Below are 24,801 nucleotides of genomic sequence, written 5' to 3'. Positions count from 1 at the left end.
AGTATGTCCAGAAAAAACAAAAGTAGCCATTTTTTTCTGTGATTTGTTACTTTTTCTAATAGTTATTTTAATTAACTCACCAGTCAATAATAATTTTGCTACTGGGATTCTTTCACCTGTACTTAAAAAAACCCCATTTCGTCTAAAATGTCCCAATTTGTTTGTTTGTTTTTTCAGAATAAACACATTAAACATATTAACACATTATTTTAATGGGGAATGGTTAAAATTCCAGACACTGTGTTTTTATTACATGTTATATTGACCTCTGAAAATGTCAGAAATCCAGCGTGCATATGATAAATTTGTGTTAAATTCTAGATCTAGGTCTGAAGCTCCCAGTAGCAAACAAAAAGATTCTGTATTTTAGACTGTTCTTTCTCCTTAAGTGTGGCATCACGAACCCTCCATACACTTCCGCTCGCCTCACCTCTCCCTGCTCTGTGTGGCACGAATCACGCCTCCTATCAGTGAGTGGGCTGTAAGTCAAATTAGCTCTTCGTCATCCTGCTCGCTGTGCACACCGGAGGCTACTGCGGTAAGATGCGGCGGCGCACGATGCCGAGCCGCGGCGGATGAGATGATGCGCAATGGCTGAACGAGTCGGGAGGAGAGAGAGAAAAAAAAGAGGCTGTGGTCTGATTTAAACGATGGGACAGGACTGAATGGATGTTCGAGCGATTTGTAACGTTTGTGGTGCAGGCCGAGTAGAAAGATGAGGCGGCGCTGATTCCACTTTAGGATGCTCCAGAGCCCGAGAGGAGGGAGAATAGGCTTCGTCTGTAAACAATAAGGAAGCAGAGGGGCATTAAGTAAAGGACACTTAATCCAGAGCCTGGACCTGAGACCCCGGGGCTTCGAAAAAGGTAAGAAACAATGAGCACTCGGCTGTGGGCATCCCTCTCAGGACATGCTGGCTGGGAACACAGGTTGTGCTGGTACACTGTGTGGTTTGACGTGGCTCATCTTCATCACAGTGGTGCTGATAGGAGTAGGCTAAGTATGACATACGTGGCTCAAACCTATTTTCGTCGCTTATGTGGCGGGTTATTGATGCTCTTCGGGTAAATCCTTTAAGCTGTGTGGGCAGGAGAAGTGGATTTATGGGTTTATGGCCACCTGTGTTTCGTTTTTAGTCTACTGGATGATTGTGTGTGGCTGATGCAACAACTAATCTAATTCTCACCACAATGCAAATGGTGTCAGTTCCCATTTTCATATATATAAAAGAGCCTGTTTGGGTCGGAGTAGTGGGAAAAGAAGTCACTTTGGATTCAAATGCATGACCTCTGACAGACTCACACCTCCCACACTGAATTATAGCTGCAACCCATTGAGCCAAACCAAAGTGAAGTCAGCATTAAATTATTTTAATATTTAAACTTTAAGCTTTTTATTCATTACCTCATCCTCGTTTACTGGATGGGCCTCCTCTTGGCGAGATCCTTGCTCTTTAATCATATCACACTACCATATAATAAGTCTGCAGTTTTGTAACTTTGAGTCTTTAATTTCCATATTTGTTTTATTTATTTATTTTTTTTACCCATTCCCCTGCAGGTTGCTCTGTGACAGCTGAGTCAGTCCTCTGTGAGGAGAGGCCAGTGAACGGGGAGGGCGGCGAAGCTCTGGAGACAGCGTCACTGAGCGTCAGCCTGGAAGAAAACAAACTTCTCATTTCCCTTGCTCTCATCAGCACTGACAGCTGGACATCACACCTGCATGTTTCTCTTCTTCGTCAGGAGACTGTCTAAGTTGAGGAGTGATAGGTGCAAACAATCGCAGGTCGCCCGTCAGAAAAACAGCTGATTCTGTCTTCAGATGCAGTCAGAATGATTTGCTAAGATATGAGATTACAAGGAGATTCATCTCCCTCCGGCCATGTTAGGAAAACATCGTCTTCGGTACCACTGTCAGAATTAATCAGTAAGAAATTTGTTTCAGCTGTTTCATAGTGCCCAGTGATTTTTTTTTAGTTTTTTTTTCTAAATGATGATCTTTTTACCTTTGAGCTGTCAGGCTGTGAATCAAGAATAGATTCTTGATTGTGGCAGTGCTCCCTCTCACAAATGAGAATTCAACTTGAGCTGACAGGCTGCATTTTAATAAAGGATAAGTAAAAACCAACCAATAAAACATAGATGAGGCCCACAACAAGCACTATGCTCCAGCAGAATAACAACAACAACTACCCGTGCCTGAGCATGTCAGGCTCTAGCCGGGAGATGCTCCAGAAATGCTCCAGAGCCTCTCTGCCCTTCCCCAGCCGACTGGAGCTGGGACTGGCAGATCTGCCGCTCATTCGGGGTCTCCGAGCCTGGGCCCTGTGTTCCAGGAATCGCCACAAGACTGCTAATCTGCTGGGAGGAGGACAAGCACCCACAGCTCCTCCTGCAGGTCGAGGAGGTTCAGCATCATGCCCCAGGCCTGCAGATGTTTGCCTGAGTGGCGAGTGGGGTCGCATGGGATATGGGCTTCCGCTGGGGGTGGACAGTAGGCAGGCTGGAATCGGAGCTTTGGTAACAGTTGCCACTCTGAAGACCTCAGAGGGCAGCGGGAAGACTCAGACTCAGTGTCTGTTCCTCCGGACTGAGAAAGGAAGCTGTTTGTATTCAGCAGCTAAGCCCAACTCTGGAGTGACAACCAGTGCAGCCTCCAGTGTGGTTGGAGGATGGCTGCGAGGAAAGACTGGAGTAGGAGGAGGACGCAGAGACACTCCAGCTGGGCCAACTCCACCGGCACAGACTGGAGCAAACCGGGTTAGGGTGCGATCAGGGAGGAGATGGAGGAAGTCTGGCAATGCAGCGGGCCGGGAGAAAACAGGCGTGAGCAGAGAGAGGCAGCAGAGGAGCAGGGAAGTTCCTGCTGGTGAAATCGCTGTGGAAGAAAGGCAGGAAGAGCAAGACAAAGGAGGCCTGGACTGTAAACAGTTTCCCACCCCACAGCAGGACAGCCGGCGAGCCAGATGCAGCCACAGCGTTTCTCCTAAATCCTGCGTCCAATGTGGAAGGAGAGCACAGAGGAGGAAAAGCCAGGATGGACACGAGGGAGGCATCCCGAACAGGCTGAACAGTGAGGTGACGGGAATGAGGAAGGAAAGGCAAAAGAATGAAGAGGAGGATAAGGGAGGCCTCGGCAAGTTAGAGTCTTCCAGCTCTGTTTTGACTGAACTAAACCCTGACCTAGAATCTACCCGTTCTTACAGCGACTCCCACGACAGCTGCGATGTGGGAGAAACAAGAGAAACTGAGAGCAGCGAGGGGCAGAAGACACAAGCTTCTCAGAGCAAGGACGGCTATTCAGAGGAACAAGAAGACAGATACACTGAAGGAAACAACGTCACCCATGGACATTCTGGGTTGATTGATAATTCAAGACATAAGAACAGCATTACTGAGAGAAAACCAAGTAAATGCCCCTGTGAAGAAGAAGGGGCTAATGTAAACGGATTTTCTGATCTCGATGAAGCAGGTGAAGAATCAGAGAAAAGGGCTGAGTGTGCAGATGTTAAAGATGAAAAGGAGAACATCAGCGAGGCTCTTGATGAATTTTCCAGCTGGTGTGCAGTCTTTACGCCTGCCTCCAGCAGCACTGGAGTCTCCCTCAGTTTTAACAAGTCAGCCGCACCCATAGAGGGCAGCGTCTGCAGTGCTGACCATGAAACTTGTTGGGTTCAGGCTGAGCAGGAGCAGGAGAATCACGTTGAGGGGTATCAGCAAGAGGAAAAAGACTCTGGGGTCACGGGTGAAGAAGAACAGGCCAATGAAAAAACCACTGTGAATGAGATATTAAATAATAAACCTCAATCTGTGTTTAAAAATGAGGAGGAAGTGTTACCTTCATCCCTCACAGATGGAGATCATTCCATCTCTGAGTCAGGCGAGAGGATTGTGGCAGACAGCAGCAGCAAATGTGGGACGAAAGATGAGCTGGAGTCGGAAGAAGGAAATTTAGAAGAGAGCCTCAATCCTGAACATGGAGACGAAGCTGGGGATATTTGGAAGTCGGATGAATGTAAAGAACTCACACTCAAAGATAATTATGAAGGGACAGCGATAAACTGTGCTTCAGAGGAAGACTGGCGGTTACAGGAGGTCGAAGATGAACGCAGGAAGTGGGAGAAAGAGGATGGATACACCTGTGCACAAACAAGCATCGCCCCTGTTGAACCAAGTGGAGAGACTAACATCACTAACACTGCCTGCACCAATCTCCCCACCTCCCCTGCGCTCTCCCAGGCTAATCCTGCCCCTTCCCTGCCCACCCTGGGATCCATGGCAACCGGCCTGCCCTGTCAGGAGGAGGAGGAGGCAGTCAGTGCAACAGCAGGAGACAGAGAAGGAGGCCAAGAAGGGAAGAGAAGAGAGCTGGAGGAGCAGGGTGAGGTGGAGAGTGGCTCCACCGTGGCCACTGACGAAGGGAGGAAGGAGGAGGAGGAAGATGAGTTTGGAGTGTTCATGCAGGCGGAGGGAGAGCCAGCCTGGAGCGAGGAGTTCACCATGTCTGCCTCAGTGCCTTGTGGGAGCAGAGAGAGTGTTGGTGAGTCTCGTGGTTGTTCATTCTCTGTCCCTTTCTGTGTTTACGAGCCAGGCTTTCCTCTCATTTTAGTATCTCTTTCACTCCTTTGAGATCTTTAGTAAATTTGCCTTTCTGTGTGCTGTAGGCTTGGATCTTTTGGTCCTGGACAACAAGGCTGACACAGAAAGGCTTCAGAGATTTTCAGAAAAAAGTCAGAAATGTGCAGATTTAGACTCTTTAACACTCTTTGTGTTGTGTTGTGTTGTGTTGTGTTGTGTTGGGGAAACAAAGAGTGAATGGCAACAACTCCCTCAGAGAATTAGTGCATTTTTAACCTTTTGTACACTTTGAGGAATGCAAGTGCACACAATCTGTTTTCAAGAAGCGCACAAGTAGTTATGCACAAGTGGGTATTTACTTTTATCTTTCCAAAATCCTGTTGCTGTTATAGTTTCTATTTTATGAAGATGTGTTTGCTGGGATAAAGCAGCTGGAAGTTTTATTCACCTCAGTCCTTACTTAAACTGCATTACTATGTACTATTTAAGTACTGCAGACATAATATTTACTGTTTGTTAACTCCCTCCTCAAGAATTGAGATCTAATTATCTGGATCTAAGTTAGTGTTTTATAGAGAACATCAAGATATTTTGCAGTTTTTAAGATCCATTCAAAAAAATAAAATAAGATGAACTCCAAAAGGCAGTTGGGCCATTCCTCATCTTTGGTATAACTTTTCCTACAAATCTACCTGAATCTTTTCGACTAATCCTGCTAACAAACTCAGAGAGAAAATAACTAAACCCATCTCAAAGCTTCCTGGTTACATGGAATTAAAAAATATTTCACTTGAAATAACACAAACTAATCTAAATTTGGCACAAAAAAAACAACCACCATTGGACACCATCATTCAGTGCAAGAAGGTAATTGAAAAGAAAATATTTTTTATTGGATTTTTTTTAAAGAACTGTATGATGAACGAATAAAGCAGTGCTAGTAACCGAATCATAAATAAATGAATTTAATTAGTAGTCTGACAGTATGATGGCTCTTATCTGCTACACTCATGAAGCAGACACGCGCAGGTATGTCAGATCTTTTACTCCTTGTGCCTCGTTGTTTTTCTCTCACAGCCGGTGTTAATCAGTCGTAATGATCCCTCATTCTGCTCCGTTTAGCTAATCACCTAAATCATGTTAAGCCCAGTTTCCACAGGGGGGCTAAATGAGGCTGTGCTGAGGTTGGTGCATAATTATGTCTCAGTCTGTTCTACTGAAAAGTATTTCTGTTTATTTTAACATGTTGCTGATGGCTTATCAGTCACCATTTATCATCAGAGGGACTGATGTATGTAAAAGGGCAAAAATTAAAGCACCAGCTCTAAAACCTAAAGGCTTGCTTCACCCACATTACTTATGCATATTTTCACACTTATCTGGCCTTTTAGTTTATTTTGGTTTTAATTATTAGTAATTAAGATGGGCTTTAAATAAACGTGAGTTACAGTAGCAAATGTTCATATTAAACATGGCTGAAGTGGGGGTTTTTCTACCCATGGCTCTGTATGATGTCACTTATGATGGGCATCCCTAATAAGGCAATCTCAGGCACTGAAGCCCCACCCACATTCTGTTTAAGCATCTCATTGAGGGCCAACCAATCAGGAAAATGTTGGCCTAAAAGGAGGAGGAGATAAATCTACTTGTTTCACACAGTGGATAAAGTGAAGGAGTTCACCATGACCCAAAAGTCTTTTAATGAATAGCTACAGTACTAAGATGGAGACATAAACTTCAGCAGACAAGAATGAGTGTAACAAACACCTTTCATAGCATTTGCAAACAGAGATAAGGCTGTGGCTGTGTGAAATCTGGGAAAATACATATTATAAATCTACACTGAATATAACAACAAGGTTTAAAAAATTAGCTTGAAGTAAAAGGAGTGAGAGGCAGAAAAAACCTGGAAAAACATTTGATTGGAAGTGTGTTCCAGAACAGGTTGTTTTAACTCATTCCTCCATAAAGATACATTTGATCCCTCAGTGTATATCAATAAAGATGCAGTTTGAAGGGTACCTGCAAAGGCAGCGACCACCCTCACTAACATGTGATGCAAACTTAGTCAATTTGTTCTGTAAGCAGGCCTGAAATAGGGGTAAAGAGTTAAAGTAAGGCAGCCTGATAATCATACAGCTAATCATTGTACACTCAAGCACATGCTGTAACTTAGATGACGTAAATGAGTTGTTGACCAGTAGTACTTTTAATCTTGTGATAAATATGCTGAGTTGTTTCTTGCCTTGGTAGGCATCACTTACCAGCACAGTGGAAATAAGACTGTAGTTTGTCCTGACCTGGATTCCTAACCGATGTCTCCGTCTCACTACACGGTATTAATCATTCAGAGTCGAGCTAAGAGAGGGGGAGGCAGCAAACAGGCCAGTGAGCTCTCCTGTTAGCCTCAGGTTATTGGGCAACGGGTGAAAAGGAAACAGTCTCACAGAGAAGTGTCTGATAGATACATCGTCGGATAAATACACCAAGCAATGGAGAGCGACATGTAGATGTGTCAAAGCAGCAGGGATCGAAGGGAGATACAAATATTCACTGAAATGTTTCCACGCAGTGAGATGTCGCAGTGAGATTAAAGTCCAGCATACACACTCAAAGAGTCCCGCAGAGTCTGGTACAGCAGGCAACTTTTTAAGCACCAGCAGGAAGCAGTCACAGCAATAGACAACACAATGATACGACAAGGTGATTAACAGAATAATAAATGCAAGTTGTCTTGCTGTGCTGCTGACAAATAGAAAGCTGAAGATCTACTAAAAACTGTGGGTTTTAATTCTGACACATCTAATAATAATTTAAAATGTTAGCATGGTGCCTCTCTAACCAAGATTTACAGGTGTCCCCTAAATGCATCACACGCAGGAAAAACCAAGTTACTGCTTTGGATATTACATTCGGTGAAAAAAGGTGTGTGTGTTATCCAAACAACAGAAATGAAAATAAAAAAATATAACCACTATCTTTGTGAGAAACCAGTTTAATTTTTAGAGCATCAGAGCGATTGCAGTTTGTAAATGACCTTAGCCTGCTCTATTTTTACACACTTTTTAATGGGAGCATGTCTCCACACTATACCCCTGAAATATGACTGGCACCCCCCCAGTGCTTAACCACCAATGGACTACAGTGTTGTTATTCTTACACTGCTCAAAAACCCTGCGTGAGAGCATGGATAAAACTGATGGTCCAACCTGACTAGCATTAATGGACTTGTACTTTAAGTATTTCTGTGTTAAACTGCTTTTTAATTCTATTTAATTCAATTAAATATGTGTATATAGCACCGAATCAAAACAACACTTTATATTGAAAGGTAAAGACCCAATAATAATACAGAGAACTCCCCATCAATCAGACGACCTCCTATTAACAAGCACTGGGCAACAGTGGGAAGGAAAAACTCCCTTTTAACAGGAGGAACCCTCCAGCGAAAGGGAGGGGCAGCACTGGACAGGACAGGACTGCTCAACAGTATTTTGGAAGCACATATTGTCTGTCCGTCCATCTTCTGAACTGCTTTTCCAGTTCTGGGTGTCGCATGAAAAATACTGTACTTCCCTTTAAAAAGCATCAGGTCTATTTTATAGGTTACCTGCATCCATCTGCACAGAGCACATAAGGACGACAGGAACGGTTTAGTCTGCAACAGTAAGACTCCATGCAGACTAAACGCCCCGCCTTGGACAAACTGTGAATTGAATTGAAACCATCTAAAGCATCTTAGAAACTTGTCAAGGTTTAAGTAGAATGAATAAACAGTTAGTGAAGATATGCAAAGATCAGACAGAGATTTCTTAAATTATTAGCTGGATGTGTTGTAGGGGCTGTAGAATTTAATTTAATTTTCCAGCATTTAAAAACGATTGTGGACATTTGTACAAAACAGTTATTAGGATTCTTCATTCATTTGGATAAACTGGCCCCGTTTAGAAGCCATCTTAGTAATTATCATCACCTTCTTTAGCACCAATGCTGCTGTTGGTGTATTACAATACAGGGTTATTGCCCATTATTATCCTCTAAGAGCATCGAAAGTACATACTATGCACTATAAGACTTAATGTGCATGTGCCTGTGTGTGTGTTTGATAACAGCACTTGGAAAGCATGCTATCACCAGTGAGTCGACCCTCTGGACGCCAGGCAAGACGGACAGCTCGTTCCACCAGTCAGACGACACCTGGACAGCCTTCCCTCAGGATTCATCAGATGAAGGTGGAGACGTTGTGGAGCAGTGGTGGCCAGCCAGTGCTGTGGAGGAGAGGAGAGACAGACTCTCAGCCAATCAGAACCTGGTACAGTTGTCCTTCAGTAACTGCTATAAAAACGGTTCTGTTTGTTCAGTAAGAGCTAAAGTGGCCATTACATCCACTTCACTGAGAGTCCACAAACTCCTCAGGATTGGTTCATTTGTGTCACAGCATTGAATTTCTGTCTTGCGTGGTTTGTCTCTGTGACTCCAACCTCTGTTTGCACTTCCTGTACCATCGATCAGGGATGTTCGGTGGATTCAAGGAGTTATTTGTGTAGTTGCTCAGTCCCCTGTGGATCATGCAGTAGAAAAGAATTATTCATGTGTAAATCTATGCATTATTTGCTCCATGTGCTATTCTTAGAGTCTGATAGATATAGCTGGTCCTGGGTGAAATGTGCAAAAACCTTCATGTGTCTATTGTATCTTGACTATAACTTAGAGAAGGAGTGAAGTTTCACGTCCAAATACCTGTTTATGCAGGATTTGTTTTTTGGTGGGAGATGGGGTGATTTTAGTGTTATCTGTGTGGGTCACTAATTTTTATCCAGTTGAAAGTGCATATGTCTGTGACCTAAAATTTCCCCCTTTTTCTCAAATGCCTGCGCCATTACCATGGAAACACGGCTCACCCTGATGTAACCCTGCGGGAGGAGTGACTAAGTTTTATGAGTAAAGATTAATCAGTATTTTCTCCAGCGGTATAACTCACATTACCCCAGCTTTTTTTTTTTTTCTTAAAAATAAAATTTAAAAAAAAGAAGTCAGCACTGCGGGGAGAGTCTCCCAGTGGACATTAAGCACAGTGCAAAGATGCAGATGAAAAATGAGCCCTGCCCAAAACTGCAGTGAAGCAGAGTGAGAGGAGGAGATTGGCTGTTTTTAAATAAGTTGGTTCATGTGCCTGCGGTGCCACAAGGAGGCCTTTATGAAAATAAAGTATTAACTTTTCATGTAATGAACCATAAATGCATATTTTTTCCTAAATGCTGCAAATGTGTTTTTGATGCTTGTGTTTTGACTGTTTTCTTGCGGTGTGCTGAGCTCTCCAGCTGAATTTGATGAGCTCTCTCTGTATTTACTGCAGGCGGCTGTCTTTGCTGAAGTCTTCCCCTCATTTACTGGTTCATCCTCAAGTGACTCCTGTGACCTCAGTACTGTTCCCACACTGAGCCAGCTCCTCAGAGGCGGAGCAAGCCAAGACCAGGGGTAGGTGAACCGTGCTGACGAAGGCCATCATGTGTAGCGATGGCTCTAGATAAAAGATGGATGGGAATAAACCTAAGAAGCTGAGTGAAGTCAGTGCACAAGTGCCTTCAATGTACATTCTTCAGCTCTCTTTATCCATGCCATCAGTAAACACTTTCCTGGTTTTAATCATTAGTTTCAGCTCTCACCAAAGATAGCATAAGTTTAATTTAGTAACGTATGTTTCCCACCGTTTCCCACAAGGATAAGCAGAAAAGAAAGGATGGGATGTTTCCCACTGGTGTCCAGAAGGATGATAAAGTAGACTGTGATTCAGGGCTAAAGAAACCAGTCATAAATACTGTTTTCATCCATATTATTGCATAAGTACTCTGTACTGAATGGATCAGACCCCAAAAATCATCAAACTCAGTTTTACTCCTGCAAATGTTTATGATTGTATTTTGACAGATTGTCATCCTTCACCAAACCCTTCAATTCTCCAAATCAGTTTGTAAAAAGAGAACAACAAAATCTTTTTAGATCTTTCTCATAAATATTGAGCTTTTTCATCCTCATAAAACTGTTCCATAAATTCACCATTTTAACAGATATACTGTGTTTTCATTACATCATGTTGACCTTTTTCTTAAATATTCATACTTATTTTTTAGGAAAATACTCTTAACAATTACCAAAAACTATCAGACAGGGAAATTTTCGTTTTAAAAAATCTGTATGGGTTCGGGTTTTTAAAAAAAAATTATACATACAAGTCCTTTTTTTAATGGAATTAATCACAAAATGACTTCGTTGTCCTTCCAACACTGAATATTTCTCTAAATCATTTGTGTCATTTTACTCAAATCAAACAGGAATGAATACAAAATGCATAATTTGATGATCTTTTATGGTGTCGGTGGTTTTAGGCGATAGAACACTATATGTTGACAAGTTGAAAGAAAATGTGGCCACCTAGTGGTGACTGTGGTGAAGGGCAACTGTATTTCAAGGAACTGTTAGAATTAACTATAACATGCCAGAGCAAACATGTTTTTAACTTTGCACCCCTGGACAGCCTACTAGGAGTAATCCTTGAAGCTCTTTTCTGAACTGCGTGGTTTCTGTCATATTTCAGATATCCTTACAGAACAAAATGACTGGGTTAGTGAGGGTGCTCTCTGCCTGTGCAGCTACCCTTGAAAAAACCTGGGAACTATTCTAGTGGTCGTAAAACCGCACCAGATGGGTGGGCTTGTCAGATGTCGTCTTTATAGGAGAAAATGTGTCAAATGAGCTAATATGGACTGTTTAATGAACATTTGTATGTCAGAGCAGTCATTTACAATTATTCACTATCACAGATTCTTTAACACATAGATTCCCATATCATACTCTAATTATACAGATGTTTTCTTAAACTGGAGAGTTTTATATCAAATGAACTATTTCCTAGAAGAACACACTTGAAAACAAACTCTTAGAGGAGGCCTTTATCTCTCATTTTCTCTACATTTTTCTTTGATTCTAGTAAAATAACATTGCTATTAATAGTCCTTTTTTCCTTATATTTGGCCTTGGTATACTGCCTCAGTACATTCACTGTTCAGTACAAGTGAGTGGAGCTAAAGGACACCTGCCTTTGATCCGGCTTTCTTTTATGTGGGCAGGGCTTCTGTGATCACAAACAGAGGTGACCATGCTGACCACACTGTCACATCAGAGAGAGAGAGAAACCTACTTCTATCCCAAAGGTTAACCACAGCAGATTGCATCCATATTTGATTTGGTAGAAGTTTTACACCACATACCCTCCTCTTTATGCAGGCTTGTGAGCCCTCAGGCTGGGAATGCATCTCCTCCCTGTCTTGAACTGGGGATCTTTTGTGTGTAAGATGAATGTGTTGACCACTATACCACTTAAAGCAGAGTAAAAAAAAAAACGTCTGTATGTGAAATAACCCTTAAAGCTGGAGCAAACAAGTTTTGCACTCAGACTGTATCTGATCGTGAATCTTTGAAAAGCAATCATTTAAAACAAATGTTCTTCTTGTGCATGAAATCGCGTGTCTGTGTCTTTGAACCTTTAGGCTGTTGGACAGTTTCCACGACTTAAACAAAATGATCGGCCAGAGATACAAGAGAGCCAACGGCGTGTCTCGTAACCTGCTGCTGAAGACTTTACACCTGGAGCAGCCGCACACTGTGAGTAAAGACCGGCACCATGCACATGGAAATGCGAGCCCAGCAGCTTTGGAGACGAGTGCGTCTTAATCGCTGGCTGCAGACATGTTTCAGTATTCACAATCTGATAGAAAACACTTAAGAAATCAAATTTTACAGCAAATGTTCCGTCTCTTTACTCAATAATTTGCTGCAGGGGAATTAGCACAGAGCATTTAGTGTTCACTTTCAATTTGTGAAGCTTCGAGGTTGTTAAATTTAATTTGTCAACACAGCCTTAACGGCATGTAACATGAACTGATAGTGCTGTTTGACTGATAGCCTTGAAACCTGCAGCCTCATTCAAATGATGTGACTGCTGTTTTATGCAGAACGCTCTGTACACGAACAGCCCTGAGCGCGCTGCTGAACCGAGTCACGTCAGAAAGCTACAAGGCACCTTCCAAATATGCAAGTGTGGGGTTTACCCGTCCACTGTGTGACTGCTTGCTACAGGCCAGAAGCAGCAATCAGCATTATCACAGTGCGTGAAATGTGAATGTAACGATCATTTTATCTATGCTTCTTTTTTCACTTGTCCCTGCTTCATTACATTTTAAACTGGGTTACAGCAGAGGGCCATAATGCAGCAGCAGATAAATCATCTCATCACAAAGGTCTTATTTTACTCAATTATAGTCTTCGTCGTTAATTTTTCCGCAATGCTGCATCTTTCACTGTACATAAATTCAAATATAAGTTATTGCTGTTTAATTACTTTGCTACTGAATGTGGTGTGAAAATACCACTTTTTGGTTTTCATTATCATTTGACTGGGGTGTTATTTTCTAACTGAGCAATTATTAAATTATAAAGTCTTCAGTAACCTTTCTAATTAACAGTCCAGACATAAAAATAGAAGACTGAGAATAGTTCCATATAATAATGTTTATGATGTTTTGAATTTTTAAAGAAGGGTAACTATGATTAAAAAAAATCAAATTGAGACTGGTATGGTTAAATTATGCTAAGCTATGAACTACAAAAGCTAAAACCTCTGCAGTTTAACAAAACAGCCAAGGTTATTTATACAAGCTACAAAAAATTAACACAGGGACGAGCTACAATACAGGAATATTGTAAGACACATTGAGCAAACACACAAAAGAGGTGTGGAGACTGAAGGTAATTGGAAGGAATGACCAAAAAAAGGAGAAGCAAAGTGTTGCTGTTTAAGGTTAAAGCAGATGCCCTCGGCTGAAAAGAGGCGGTCCTTTAGGTGGTATATTTGAAATTTGGGTTATATCCAAACTGTGCAAATGTGCACCAATGACATGGGGGCCTAAAGTTTATCAGAAAATAGATGTTTACATGTGTCGTACTGGTTGTGCAGCAATGATAAAGCATGCACAAATCAAATGTTCACTGAAGGTCAAAGTGATATTGTTTACGCAGGCGACAACAGTGGAGGACAGGGTGAAGTAGGGTGGTGTTTCAGCTGTCGGGTGTTTAGTGCAAGCCAAAATTTGAAGGTGAACTTTATTGTTTGTGTTTATTTCTGCAGAAAATAGCTGCGTCTGAAATGTTGTCAGTATGTCTTTTGATTGCAGGCACTTTTGCAGCATCTGGACCTAACACAGTGATTTCAGCAGTCTCGCTGCCTCTGGTTCAGATCGAGTGCTCTTTTGAAGTAGGCCACGTTTCTCTCAGAGGGGTTGTTTGCTGTGTCTTTGGCTCCCTTGTTAGCGTTACCCAGATTTTCCTGATAGATGGCTCTGTTTGGCACAGAGATGTCTTTTTCCGTATTTTTCCGATAGCAGATGATCTGAATGGGCAGTTAATTGTGGTCTACTTCCTTTGCTCACAAATTTTGTAATCCTCCTCACTACCAATCAGAGCTGCTGATTTGAACAAATATGTTAAATTTTAATTTGATTCATTGCTTTTTGTAAGTTGTATATTGCAGTAAATATAGCTGACCCAAACTTCCACCTGTACTCTCCTCAGGACGCGCCTTTCCCACCTGGTTTCGAGGGGTTTGCGTATCGTTACTCAGGAAGGGGTTTGGTAGGTGGGCTCTTTCTGACACAGCTGTGTTTTGTTTGATCCAAACAGATCAGATGCTCTTTAAAGTAAAAAATTGTAGCTTGCTTTAGAGGAACTGTGTAGAAACAGGGAACAGGAAAATATTGTTTATATAATCTTTACAGGCTTATTAGAACTGGATGATTGATGTGGAGCTAAGTGCCAGGACAGCTAGAGCCAAATAATGGGTTTTTATCTGGAGTAATCTATATTTGGTGGTATGTATCTGTTGTCTGTAAGAGGATCAGCTGAACCATCAGCTGATTGGAGCTTTTATCAAGATCAGCTGATCTTGTGGCAGAGTTCGACTTTATGGTCTGCCTGAACTAATGCTAATGATTATTGCTCATTCTAAATATTGTTACATTTTAAACTGACAACATAGCAGTGTAATCAATGACTGTAACTCACCGCCATGGGTATAAATATGTGGATGAATCACTAAAAAGTAGGTCAAAGAGAACGACTGTCTCATATTTAAGTCCAGTCCTTGCCTATTCGTGTGTTATATGACGGCTATGTGACAAGCTGGTTGTGGGCGCAAACACAGAACAACTGGAAACAAGAACTAACTAAGAAAAAACAGCTTTGAAAATTCATATTATTACAAATCTAAAACTAAAGGAGGAGCAAAGAATTCAAATACTAGCAAACTTCAAGGAGACGCAGAACAAGGAGACGCAGAACAAGGAGACGCAGAACAAGGAGACGCATGGCCATGAGGGACAATCTGACAAGAAACAAGGACAGACTCAAACGATAGATACAAGATAACAAAGGGAAAAGTAGCAGGTGGCAGCATAGCTGAGGACACTTGTACCAGGAGAAATCTGGGTACAAGACCCGGTGACACTGACAATTTGGGAGTTTTCCTTTTCCAGATTTGTGCGTTTGCGGGTCCAAATGGAGGTTTTGTTATAAGGAGTCCAATTCGACTCTCAGATTAGAAATCCCAGTTTATTTACAGATCAGGCGTCCTGAAAGAGAGAGGGGAGTGTGAGGTGTTTTTTCTACAAGGTTGTCGGTGCGCCCCCTCCTCCTCTGAGCTCACACCTCACAGTTCTGATAATTGGTCTTTATTGTAAGATCCACAGGGAAACCACGCTCACATCTGGTGTGTCATCCTAATCAGAGCTGATGGCACTGTGTGCTTTGAGCCTACGACAAGTCAATAATTCTATAATAATGGATTTGATTTTATCATTTGTTCATATTTGTTGTAACCTTCTCTCTGGCTAGTTGATAAACTAAACTATAGTCAGCTGTGTTGCTGATTTTAGTTTTCATCTTTGCAGGAAAGCAGACCTGCTTCCTGGACAGCAAACTGCCGCCTCTCCCCTGGCCTCCCCTCAGCCAATCAGCATGCTCAAAATGCCGCTGCCAAGCGACGGCTGTCCTATGACTACAACAGGAACATCATGGAGTAACTCTGTGGACCTCAGCTCTGGTTTGGCTGTCAGCATTCACAATGAAGGACTGCAGGTTTTAACAGGTTTCTCGAGGATCCGGATTCACAGCATATTAAACTAAGCACTCATCGACCTGCTGACTCTTTGCACACTTCCTGGTTATTTAAGCCTGAGACAGTGAGGAGAGCCGGTGTCTCCTCCAGCACCTGCTGATGTATACTGGGGGAGTGGTTTTTTTTATATCACGTGTTCATCACCTTGTTCACTATCACCACTACCACCCATTAAGTATCAACCTTACCTACTGAGATTCTTTGGAGCATTGTGACCTGTTACAAGGTACACGCCACCACCTTAAAGGCACTCTAATTTTTTCCTCCTCTAACAGAAATAGATCTGAAGCACCACTGCTTTTTGTCTCAAGGGTAGAATAAATATAAAGCATATAATACTCACATGGGGTGAACTTAAATAATAAAAATAAACGTTTCTCCCACTGAAATCACTACGTCCAGATGAACAGAATCAACCTTTTGTGGTATATAAGACATCATTTTACATACATTGGCGGCCCTGTCAGTCATGATTTTTGACATGCCGGTTGTTTAGCGTACGTCTGCTGTCTCTTTAAAAGTTTGTGGTTTGTTTTTGTCGTGCAGAAATGGAAGAGTGTAACTGGGGCAAAAAGTTTCTACCTCCAGTGTTGCTGATCTAACAGACAAATAAAATTATGTTGCACTACACTACAGTTTAAATTTGAAATAGATTTTTTTATTAAGTAGGAAAATCCTAGTTCTGAAAAACTGGTATTCTTCATATACTATATGCTGTGTACTGTAAGCATATTCATACAATATGTCAGTTAGGCTGAAAGGGGAAGAACATCTGGGGTTATTGGTTAAGTTTCTAACCATGAAGACACAGCTTTACTTCACACAGGGGGCCTTTAAGGCTTCTCCTTATTTCCTGCCATGTATATACTCTCACAGTGATGGATGCTCATGTTGAACATGGCCAAAGGTTCAAATATTGAGCCATGTATATATAAAAGTAATTCCTGTGAGCTTAATATCCTGCATATCATTTCAGTCACACAGGTGTGGCTGTGAGCACTAAAGCCCCACCTGCCTGTGTTCAAACCAATCAGGTGAGGCTCTAATACAGCTTCTTTCAGACGGAGTATGAGCTGGGGGGCTGCATCAATGACCAGTGTGAATTTTGAATGAGCAGAACAGGTACAAGACAAACTGTGTCAACGTAGCATTTTAAATTACCCAAGCATCTTTTTCCAATCTGTGCTTTTCAGTTATTTCAAATTGGACTAACAAGCCATTGTGATGGAGGCATACATGTCTGTATTATTGAGTGCCAAGTCAGGTAAATGGGAACTATCAGAAAACTAGATTTGTAGTTATATTTCCAGCCACGTTTTATGAAAGTAGCATAAAGTTCCAGTCTTCCTCCCGGAAAAGATCTCTGGGTTTAATTACAGAAGAAGACTCGATGACATGATGCTTGTTTTTGTTCTGTAGCTCCATTAATGTGGTGGCTTGACCCTTTGTAACAGCTTCACTCCTCTTCAGTTTTCCTGTCTGTAGCAGAAACCTCTACAGATGTCACCATCGCCTGGATTCATGCACATGTTCAGTAGAAGTAACAGAAAAACCTTTTGTCTAGTCGTGTCATCACACAGAAGATCAGAGTCAAGCGTTATTTTTTTTCCAAAACGTAGAGCAGATATAATAATGAGTACTAAAGAAAGATCAAGATTGTTTTTGTTTTAATTTTGTTTACATTTGACATTTTGATGCATGTGCTTTCATTGTGTATTTGCTACTGAAAAGCCAGTGACAGGAACAGGTCTCAACTTTGTTCTGGTTCCTCAGAGAAACAAGTTTGTCTTCCAGTTAGTGCCAACAGGAACACCAGAGAAAGTGCCAATGTTTACGAGGTTACGGAAGTGATTTCAGGAGGAAATGTTTGTCTTGTTTCTCAAACACACTGAAGTGGACTCAAACAAAAGCATGTGATGTTCCACCTTTTTCTTTCTTTCTTTGTCTTTCTGTCTCGCTTCTTGTCTGCCGAATGTCTCAGTACATTCGTTTTAGTTCAGCGCTGTTCTGTAGTCGAGTCCACTTCATGGGCAAAACTTGAATTTAGCTGCCGGTCAAAATGATATTTTATGAGAATATTGTTCACATTATGTCGATCATGCACCGCGTTTCTAATTTGTGGCACCTCAGAAAACTTTAAGTCGCTCTGTTGTGTATTTCAATTGTTAACTCTGTTAATCTGTGATGAAATTCAGAATCAGTCGTGTGTGTGTGTGTGTGTGTGTGTGTGTGTGTGTGTGTGTGTGTGTGTGCCATTTATACAACATTCAAATTCTTGAAAAAATGGATATTTTCTGTTACAATGAGGAGGATCCAGCTGTCGCCTTGTTGACTGATGTAATAAAATGATACTGCGTGTTGGCTAATGCTTCCTCCTGACATGCAGAATTATGTGACCTGTTGATTTCATGAAGAGGGAACCACTGGCTGACTAGTAACTCAGATAAAATCATCACATGGTCTGCTCTTCTGGGCCATGTTTGAACATTTTGAAATCCACTCACTCGTCCTTTGTAAATATTACGAAACGAACAAATATTTCCCAGACAGACCGAGAAGAAGTCAGACCTGACATAATTCAGCTGACGTTTCATGGAGTCAATGAGGGTTTTTCATGAGCTTGTCATGAAAAACATTCAAACCCATCCATCTTTTTTCCTAACCGCTTATCAGATTGAAGGTTACCAGCTGTCAGTGGGTGATGACCGATCCTCAGTTTTCTGGAATCAGACCAAACAATTAATGAACATAAATATGTTTTAGGTTTACTCTTTGCCAAAATTGCTGCACATTATTCTAATTAATATATTAACATATATCTACTTTATTGCTCTATGGATTAGCGTGGGGCTTTGTTCATAAGTCCATAACTTTGGTCCATGTTTACTATGCTTATACAGGAAATGTATAGATCCAGAAAATGTGTCTCGTCTTTGTGAAAGCCATTGATATAATTTATCAACACAACGAAACCTGAAGATGATTTGATCCGAATGTTTCTCGAGAATAGAAACTGTTGTGCCCCTGACAAATAGAAGCTGTAAACTAAACTGAAACAAGAAAGTTCACTCCCAAAATAATTTTTTTAACTGTGAAACCAAAATAGAAACAAATTTTTCTGCTTTGGTTAAAAACTGACCAAACATTTAATAGACTGTCATTTTCACACTTGCACTTGAGGAAGTTTGAGGAGAATAAGGTCACGATATTTTCCGCAATCATCCTGTTTCACATTTAGCTTCAAACATGTCTCCACCTCTGGTGATACTCCACATGGTTCAAGGCAAAGGAGCTGCACCGATAGGGGGCATGACACACATCTCCTCTCACTAGCTGTAAATATTTACTGCGCTGTCCTCACAGTTTCATAATCTGTGGTATTTTGGGAACTGCAGAGTTAAACACTGTGTGATGGTCACCACTGTTGGGCGGTGTTGAGAACAGTTCAGAGCTGCAGGGCATGTGTGAAGGACTCATGATAATGTCCCCACTGTTATTCTGGCACCATTTAACGTTGGCATTTTGGCTTTTAATGACATCTATTTAACTGATTTTCATTAAATATTTGTGGCACATAGAGCCTAATGGATGTTGTTATATCTGCCTTTCACTGTCACGTACCCTCCAGCAGGTCAAAGTTTTCATTAGTCTGCAGGTCAGAATTCGGTTAATGACGGAATACCTGCAAAGCAATTAAAATTAGTCTCAGTTTGGCTCTATTATGCAAAAACATCGCATTCTGTTGATTTTTAGAAAATATTATATCATCAGGAAAAGTAAAATTCTGTAAATGTTTTCTTTAGAATAAATTCCCTCGAATTGAATATGTGAAAAGTCATCAACTTCTGCAGGATTAATGACACTTAATGCTGCTACTGCAAAATACACTTAAGATGCAGTCAGTGCCAGCAAAACGGTGTGGAACATCAGAAAACAAGCCAAACGTCTGCTAAACTTGATGGCCTGTGTTTTAAATGTGGTTCCAAAAAACAAACTTGATAACAGCTGCTGAACTGGTAAAAAGCTGCTGGTCACAAGGCAAAAGATTTCTGGCCTGTTGGCTGTTTACCATCACAGCCTTACTATTAATACAAGGACATATAATAGTGCACATTGTGATAACCAACTGGGACATCGTGTGAGGAAAACAGCGTGTAAAATATCAAGCTGCATTCTTGCATGTAATAATTCATGTTGCAGACTGTGAGAGGGGACTGAAGTGATTCACAAAATCACTGCATACAGATGCCTGTAAATACAACATAAAGGAATTTTTTCATATTTACAGAAGATCATATTTTATTTTAGCTTTAGGAGCACTATCACCTAATAAATTCTATTTATCAGAATCTGAAGACATGGACTGGTTCACTTTTTAACATGATAAATAATCCAGTATTAGCGAGATTATCCTGTGTGGCATGTCACCATCACCTCTTTCCGAGATCAGTGGCGCAGAGAGAGTTAAGCACTTTATTTGCTGAGTCAGAGCAGCTGCCTGCCTGCTGTGCTATCATAACAGAGCTTTGTACTGCAGGGTAGAAAACGGGCCGATGAGCAGCAGACTGTCCTGACCTCACCGTTTACACCGCATGAGTCAGCTGGCCTTATGCATAAACAGCACAGACAAGCCAGCGATTACTTCCAGGAGAAGCAAACAGAGCACAGTGAGAGTGTTTTGTTGTACCTAGTAACCTCTGTCTGAGAAAACAACCGCTGGGTAAGAGCCGAACAGTCCAGGAACTCCCATCTGACCTTCACATGAAGCGGAATATCAGTTAAGTTTCAGCCAACTTGAGTTAAAGGGGAAGTCCAACATTTGTGGGAAATACAGTACAGTGCACAAAAATCTTGAGAACTGTGCTCTGGAAGGTCGTTATTGACCCATCTCTAATTTTTTTATATTCTTCTAGGAAATGGGAAGTTGACATGCATAGCTGTCCAGGCTTCTTGAAGGATATTCAAAGCGCTTCTTTGCAGCTTGTTCTCTGTTATGATGATTCCACGCTGCTTTAATGATGGTGGGGTTAGGACTAAATTTGGCTTAATCGCGGAATAAGACCAGTTTCAGTCCAGTTCTATTGTAATCTGGCATACTTCAGATTTTTTTCCCTGTTCCCTTCCTTAAGAAGGACTTCTTGACAGCCACCCTGACACTGTGACCATTTCTGCTGAGGTTTCATGAACAGCTGGATCAACTGAAGGGCCAGATGTGTCTCTCAGGCCTGTGTCAGGTCTTTGCAGGATTTTTTCCCCTTTAAGGACATGAATTTCAGATTTCAGATGTGTCTTCCATGTGTGTGGGTGATCGTGGCTCAACAGTTGGCAGTTCGCCTTGTAATTGGAAGGTTGCCGGTTCGAGCCCTGGCTCTGACAGTCTTGGTTGTTGTGTCCTTGGGCAAGACACTTCACCCGTTGCCTACTGGTGGTGGTCAGAGGGCCCGGTGGCGCCAGTGTCTGTCAGTGCGCCCCAGGGCAGCTGTGGCTACAATGTAGCTTACCATCACCAGTGTGTGGATGACTGAATGTAGTGTGAAGCGCTTTGGGGTCCATAGGGACTAAGTAAAGCGCTATACAAATACAGGCCATTTACCATCTTACTTTGAACTTTTGTTTTTCCAAAAACGTTGACTGACTTGTCCAGTTTCCTCAAATTTTTTATGGCCACACTGCACACTACAGTATGCTGAGATATGCCAGGTTTTTGGCCAAGAGTTGTTTGGGAATCACCTTGTTGGTGCACAAATACCATTTTATGCCTTATCTTTTGCAGTTTCCATAGATTCAACTAAACAAATGGAACAAATTATATGTTTTTGCAACATGGTGTACTTAGAGATAAAATTCAAAATTACCACACTCCCACTTGTAGCTGCTGAAGGGACTTTTAATTAAAGGGGACCTGTAATGGTCACGACCTGGCCAGGATGTCCTCCACTATGGTAGCCCCCTGTGACCCTGAATTGGATAAGCAGAAGAGATGGATGGATGGATGGATGGATGGAGCTACAAATTCTAGCGATGAAGAACAAGGCTGTTGACATCCCTGGTTCAGGTGAACGGGCTTCTTGCCATCTTCATCTGATGGAGGTTATCGTCAAGTTAATGTGGGTCTGATAAGATTTTCCTTATTTTCTGCCAAATATTTTATTGGTGATGAGACATGAAATTTGGAAAAATAAGACCAGTGAATGTACAAGCAATCCCTTTGAGCCAAAAGCTCATGCTTCAAACAGTTTGGGTTTTTTTCCTCTTCCTGGCTCTCTATGATGACATCGGTACCTGGTCAGCTCAGGCACAACAGCTCCACCCACCTGTTGTTGTTCAGGTGTTGTTCAGTGAGGAGCAGTTGATCAGCAACAAAACAAAAAACTTTCTTAAAGGGAAGGGTAAAGGTAGTAAAACAACCTTTCAGATAGAGGATGAACTGAGGTGCTACACAAAGGCCCAGTGTAAGACAAATAAAGATTATTTCGAATTTTAAATCAGGATAAACAGTTCTAATATAGTCCAAGAATAAATCATCATATGTCTTTTGTTCATGTGAGCATTAAAAATCCTGTGGAAAGGCAGTGGGATGATCATGGATATCATGGAAAATGCCTGACCAGAATTCCTTAAGATTACTTTTAAACTCAGTGGCAGAATAAACTCAGTTTAAATGAAGAACTATTGAACAAAGATATGAATTGAAAGAATTTAGCGGATTTCATAGGGTGTCTGTTTCTCAGTCATCCATCATCATCAAAGGATCCAAAGAAAAGACTTTTCTTTAAGTTGCTTGAAGACGTTTCACCTCTCATCCGAAAGCTTCTTCAGTTCTAAGGTCAATGGCACCCATTCCCAGAGGGAGGACACAGGAGGGCTCTAAATGTGTGAAGCCAGGGTGTGGACTTCCTGGCCCCACCTGTCAGTGAATTCCCAATGGCCCAGGATGTGAGTGGGCATTAAGCAAAAAACTGGATTATAAATGGCAAAAACACTTTGTTCAAAATGGTCGGTCGCTAGATGGCTCTTTCCTCTTTCAAACCATCTGATGGCATAGATGGCTCTTTCACTCCTCTTTCACATCAGTCGAAGAACTCCCACAGTCCTTTATCCTTAAGTGCAGATGGACTCTGAGTCTTGTCCTGTGGAGGTGGCTCTTCTATGTTGTGCCATGCGCTTGTGAAGTGGCTTTTGGTCTCTCCAATGTAGAGGTCCGGGCATTCCTCGCTGCACTGTGAAACCACGTTGTTCAGTCTGTGTTTTGGACTTCGGGTGAACCAGTTTGTGTCTGAAATTTGTCTGCTTGGAGAAAACTCTCCTGAGTTTCTCTGATTGGCTACATAGGGGATGACAATGTTGTTGCACTGTCTTTCTTATCCTCCCTCGCTGGTGTCTGATCTTCTTTTCTGTGCCTCTTTGCTGACTTTATGACAAAAGGCATGTTTTCAGTGCTTCCTTTACATGTGTGTGTTCCTTCTTTTTCCTTCAGGCTTAGAGGAACATGTTCATGGTGTAAATTACTCAAGTTTGTGTTCCAGAGGGTGATGGGAGTCAAAGAGGAGGTACTGGTCCGTGGTGGGCTTCACTTCAATGTTGAGGTTGCCATTCTCTTCAGTGTGCACAGCGCAGTCCAGGAAAGGCAAACAGTTGTCCTTTGTGTCTTCCTGGTGAACTTGATGTTTTTATCCACGGTTTAATGTGTGCAGTGAAGGATTCCACTTCTTGTGTCTTGATTTTGACCCAGGTGTCATCTACATATCTGTACCAGTGGCTGGGTACTCCTCCTTTGAAAGAGCCAAGAGCCTTTCTTTCCACTTCCTCCATGTAAAGGTTGGCTACAATAGGTGACAGGGGAGCCCATGGCACAGCCATGTTTTTGTCTGTAAAGCCTTCGTTGTATTTGAAGTATGTTGTGGTGAGGCAGAGGTCTAACAGTGTGCAAATCTGATCGGGTGTGAAGTTCACCTCCACAGGACAAGACTCAGCAGTCCATCTGCATCTTAAGGATAAAGGTCACTCTTTCGAGGATGCCAATGTTCACATATTGGACAGAGAGGACAGATGGTTTGAAAGAGGAGTGAAAGAGGCCATCTATGTCCAGTGTGAGCGACCATCTTTGAACAGAGGCGGTGGTTTACGACACCAACTGTCTGCCATTTATAATCCAGTTTTGAGTTCCTCTCCCAGACGCCTTAACGCCCACTCATCCTGGGCCATCTGACCTCAGGAATTCACATGACAAGGTGGGGCCAGGTTTCACAATGAGCTCACCCAAACCCTGGCTGATTATCCCACACCCGCTTTCACACCTTGGCGCATGTGATTAGAGCACCAGGGGTCCTTTGTCCCTCCTTGGGGATACTCCCACTGGGTTTAAATCTGGGACTCTCGGCCATTTGACCTTATAACTGAAGAAGCTTCTCGGATGAGAGGTGAAACGTCTTCAAGCAACTTAAAGAAGTCCAGACGCTTTTCTTTGCAAACTCCTTTGATTTCATAGGGTGTTTTCATCATCAGGATCTTTTTCTTCTGCTAATTGATTAAAGGACACAGGAGGGCTAAATGTGTGGAAGGGTGTGGACTTCCTCTGAGCCCAAAACATGCAAAATAAAAGCAAAAACACTTTGCAAAAACACGCACATCAGTCGAAGAACTCCCACAGTCAGTCCAGGACTCTGGAAAACTTTGGAAAATTGTGAAATTTAACTAGGACATAAATTTTCTAAATATGTTTCATTTACACATCACATCATGACAAAAGGTGTCTGAAGTGTTAATTTAATACCAGTCTGAATCAGTTTCGGTTTCACAGCCGTCTCACTGACAGAGACATTACCCACAATATGTTTCTGTGTCTGCAGGCAGACTGAATGTTGAAACACTGGCACATATAGTTCATATAAACTGCACTTTTGACGAATATTTTCTTGAGCTTATTCGGTTTTAAGTTCGAGCTTTTTGGCTAATGATTAAAAAAGAAAAAGCCTTCGAGACACGCTGGAGTCCGTG

General features: G+C 41.9%; 1 protein-coding gene across 1 annotated transcript; it reads left to right on the top strand.

Annotated features, from left to right (window-relative positions):
- The first annotated feature begins 513 nt into the window (after positions 1-513).
- On the top strand, positions 514-18,175 carry si:ch211-14c7.2. The gene is made up of 6 exons (XM_031739906.2): positions 514-866; positions 1,561-4,539; positions 8,690-8,889; positions 9,934-10,055; positions 12,125-12,239; positions 15,578-18,175. Exons 2-6 carry the CDS (start codon positions 2,142-2,144, stop codon positions 15,707-15,709), a joined length of 2,967 nt encoding a protein of 988 aa, XP_031595766.2. The 5' UTR covers positions 514-866; positions 1,561-2,141; the 3' UTR covers positions 15,710-18,175.
- Positions 18,176-24,801: the final 6,626 nt, after the last annotated feature.

The sequence above is a fragment of the Oreochromis aureus genome, linkage group 14 (assembly GCF_013358895.1).
Source record: "Oreochromis aureus strain Israel breed Guangdong linkage group 14, ZZ_aureus, whole genome shotgun sequence".
NCBI classification, from domain to species: Eukaryota; Metazoa; Chordata; class Actinopteri; order Cichliformes; family Cichlidae; genus Oreochromis; species Oreochromis aureus.
The sequence above is the reverse complement of the archived record's forward strand: the minus strand, read 5'-3'. Positions and strand labels throughout refer to the sequence as shown.

Excerpts from the sequence above, each read along its gene's own strand:
- si:ch211-14c7.2 (XM_031739906.2), top strand. The coding sequence starts at position 2,142 with ATGAGGCCCACAACAAGCACTATGCTCCAGCAGAATAACAACAACAAC. Across the intron at positions 4,540-8,689 it reads TGGGAGCAGAGAGAGTGTTG|CACTTGGAAAGCATGCTATC; the intron begins GTGAGTCTCGTG and ends GTTTGATAACAG. Across the intron at positions 8,890-9,933 it reads TCTCAGCCAATCAGAACCTG|GCGGCTGTCTTTGCTGAAGT; the intron begins GTACAGTTGTCC and ends TATTTACTGCAG.